The sequence below is a fragment of the Bison bison genome, unplaced genomic scaffold (assembly GCF_000754665.1).
Source record: "Bison bison bison isolate TAMUID 2011002044 unplaced genomic scaffold, Bison_UMD1.0 scf7180017864191, whole genome shotgun sequence".
Taxonomy (NCBI): Eukaryota; Metazoa; Chordata; class Mammalia; order Artiodactyla; family Bovidae; genus Bison; species Bison bison.
Genome location: NW_011494763.1, coordinates 417,647 through 420,785, shown reverse-complemented (window position 1 = coordinate 420,785; position 3,139 = coordinate 417,647). Strand labels below are relative to the sequence as shown.

The following is a 3,139-nucleotide window of genomic DNA, read 5'->3' as shown; positions in this document are numbered from 1 at the left end:
CTTCCCCGTTGCTGCCCGGGGGCAGCCGCAGGATCCAGAAGTTTCTGTTCCTCAGCAGGTTTTCCACGTTCTCCAGCCGCCTCTGCAGCAGCCCGTACTCCTGCAGCAGGGTCCCCAGCACGGCCCACTTGCCCTCCAGCTGGTTCCCGAACTCCACGGCTGTCTTCTCGCAGTCGGCCAGCTTCTTCTCGGCCATGCCCGTTCGGCCTTCTAGGGAAAGCAAGCGGGCGGCCTGCGATTCAATCTTCCTCTCCATGGCCTGAATCGTGGCTGCCATTGTCCAGGGAGAAATCTTTCAGAAACAAGAGAGGAGACCAGCATCAGTCATTCCATCTGCTGTGTTCCAGGAGCCCCCTCTCCCCGAGGCGTCAGGGAGCTGTGCTGGGAGGGGGGAGCAGTGCGCATGGCGGGATGGGGGTGGTGTTCAGGCCGGACCTCCGCCTGGGGGGTCAGCTCCTCTGGGTGGGTACCCTCCCTCCAGGCCTCTGCAGCCCACCTATGGAGACCCCAGTCACGGCACTCAGCACCCTGTACAGTTAAGTTACCTCCCGCCTCTGCCTCTGAAGGCAGTGCTGTATCTGCTCACAGCACACGGGGCCCATGGTAGGCGCTCGGTGCAATTGTGTTAGATAAATAGTGACTGCAAGCTGCTGGTATGTTTTAGTGGAGAAATAGTAAACTGCAGGTTTATTAGCGCCTAGCCAGCACCTCCCATCATAACCGCACAGGATCTGTCTACTGACGATGACCTAGCAAAAAAAAAAAAAACAGCTGGTTCACTGAAACAACACAAACACGAGCGTTGCTCAACTGCTCTTTTTAAAAAAGCATCTCGTGTCTCTTTAATAAACATGGAAATCCAGCGACCAATTCTTCTCCACCCTAGGACAATCTGATTTTGTCCCCTTCCCAATTACTACCCCCCTCAAACTAAAAATCACCATGACTGCAAATCTCCCCCCCTCCCCCGGCTCTGCCCCCAGCCAAGAGTTAAGACTCCGATCCAACATGAACACCCTGCCCGGGTGAGACTGACTGTCTCCTCTTACTGTTCCCACCACTCATAAGGGGAGAACCAGTTTCAGACATTTTTGGTGCTGCCCCAGGATCAGTGACACACCTTACAGACAGATGAGGAAGGTAAGACATTTGCCAACAGGTTAGACTTCATATGTTCTGCAACCATCATAAAGACACGGAGACTCCCCAGTGACCTGCCTGGCACATTTTGCTTTGGGTGGGCTAGACCTCTAAACACCCCCTACACACACACACACACACACCTGAAGGTAGGCTAGACCTCTAGACACCCCCTACACACACACACAGACACACACACCTGAAGGTAGGACCCATGGGTCAGGGAGGAAGACCTGATATTTATACCTTCTGGTAGCGTCTGAGGATCAATGGTCCTCAGAATGACCTTACAACATTCTAAAAATCATTCCTAACCAAATGTTTGGTGACTATTTGCAAAGTTAAAAAGTGACTCATAGGAACCAGTGAGGATTCATTTAGAGAGTTGCTGAGAACCAAGACACGGGTGGACACCTCAGAAAATAGTGACAAGACAGTTTGAAAACAGGTTGGAAAAACTGTTCAGGATGGAGCATCTGGGATCGTGGGGTTGTCCGTAAGGCCGCTGGACCAATGACCTCTGACCTGAAGAAGGAAGACAGATCTCAAAGGATGGAGAAGCTGGACTGGCAGAGAAACAACTGGATGTGGGTGGGTCTCTTGCTCAAGAGGTAGGTGGTTCTGCCCTGAGGCTGTGGGGACTGCACCAGCCTGGCACCTTGGGCTGGCTCAGCCCTGCCTCTGAGTGCGAGGCGCCCCTGGGCGCCGGGCCACGTTTCTTCCGTTCCCCTCAGTCCTCCTCTGGTGACCAGTCCCTGACACAGGGCCCCGGACACTAACAAGTGTCTTCACTTTATTGCCCAGCTCCGTATCCCCTAAAAGCCTACTTAACCTCCTCCAAGAGCATCCGACTGCCATTATCATCATCTTTGTGTTGCAAAAGGGCCTTTGCATAAACTCTGACCTTATAGACAAAGGCACCACCCAGTTTTCTGACATTTTAACGGGGGCCCAGGGAGCCTCCTGGAAGGCTTCCACACTATTTGGTGGGAGGAGGCCACTGCTCAAGGACCCCTCCTCACTGAAGGGTGAGCGGACGACATCGGGCTGGCCTCAAGGCTCCTGCCAGGCAAGCAGAAACTCTCCGCCTGGGAGCCGCCGATGGGAAGAGAACGGCCAAAGCCTTCAGTGGCTCCCCACCAGGGATGATGCAGTCCAGGTCCTCACACCCCTTCCAACTCTCCCTGCGGCCTCTTCTCCCCCTGCCTCCCTACCGAAACCTCCTTTTCCAGGCAAACGGACTCCTCCTCGAACACACCGGCCGGGGCCCGCCTCTCCGTGTCCAAGCCTCCTATCCTACCCGAAAAGCTCCACCGGGTCCGCGCACAGGCTGGTGAAACCCGAGCCTTCCCCTGCAAGCCCCACTCACATCTCAGCAGCCCAGGCCCAGAAGGTGTCCTCCCCTGCCTCTTTCGTGTTTTCCTTCGCCATCACCAAGTGTACCTGTCTGCTTGCCCCGAGGCGTCGAGTGTCCTAGCACACAGAGCGACCCTCTCTTCCCACGCACTTGCCAGCTGTGCGATCCTGGGCAAGTTAACTTCTCTAGGCCTCGGGTTTTTTCATGACAGTGAGGACCTACCCCCGCCCTAGGTTTGCTGCGAGGACAAAATCACGCCTAACGGCTGGTGCGGCGCCTGCCTCTACGAAACCGGGGGGAGCAGCTGTCTCCCCGCCCCGAACCGCACTCCCACCCCCCCGAGGAGCTGGGCGCGCAGAGGGGGACTCGATGCCTGCGGAGTCGCGGCCGCTCCGGACACCTCCCAGGTGCCACCAGGCCGCTGGGGGGAGCTGGGGGGTAGCGAGCGGTGGGCAGAGAAAGGAGACGCGGGGTGGTGGTGGTGGGGGGCGCGCGCGGAGATGGGGGGTGGCCAGCGGATGGGGCGGGGGCAGGAAGCCCCGGAGGGCAGCAGGAACTCGGCGAGGGGCGGCCCGCGGTGCAGGGACGACCGGTTCCGCCCGGCTCAGGCTCGGCCCAGAACGGGGAGGGGGGGCGCCCAGC

General features: G+C 57.8%; 1 protein-coding gene across 1 annotated transcript in view; it reads right to left on the bottom strand.

Moving 5' to 3' along the window:
* Positions 1 to 277, bottom strand: part of ZNF746 (zinc finger protein 746) — a 23,548-nt gene extending 23,271 nt beyond the window's left edge. The window contains exon 1 of the mRNA XM_010843883.1: positions 13 to 277. Within this exon, the coding sequence (XP_010842185.1) occupies positions 13 to 277 (265 nt within the window). The remainder of the gene's footprint in view (positions 1 to 12) is intronic.
* Between the last annotated feature and the right edge of the window lie 2,862 nt (positions 278 to 3,139).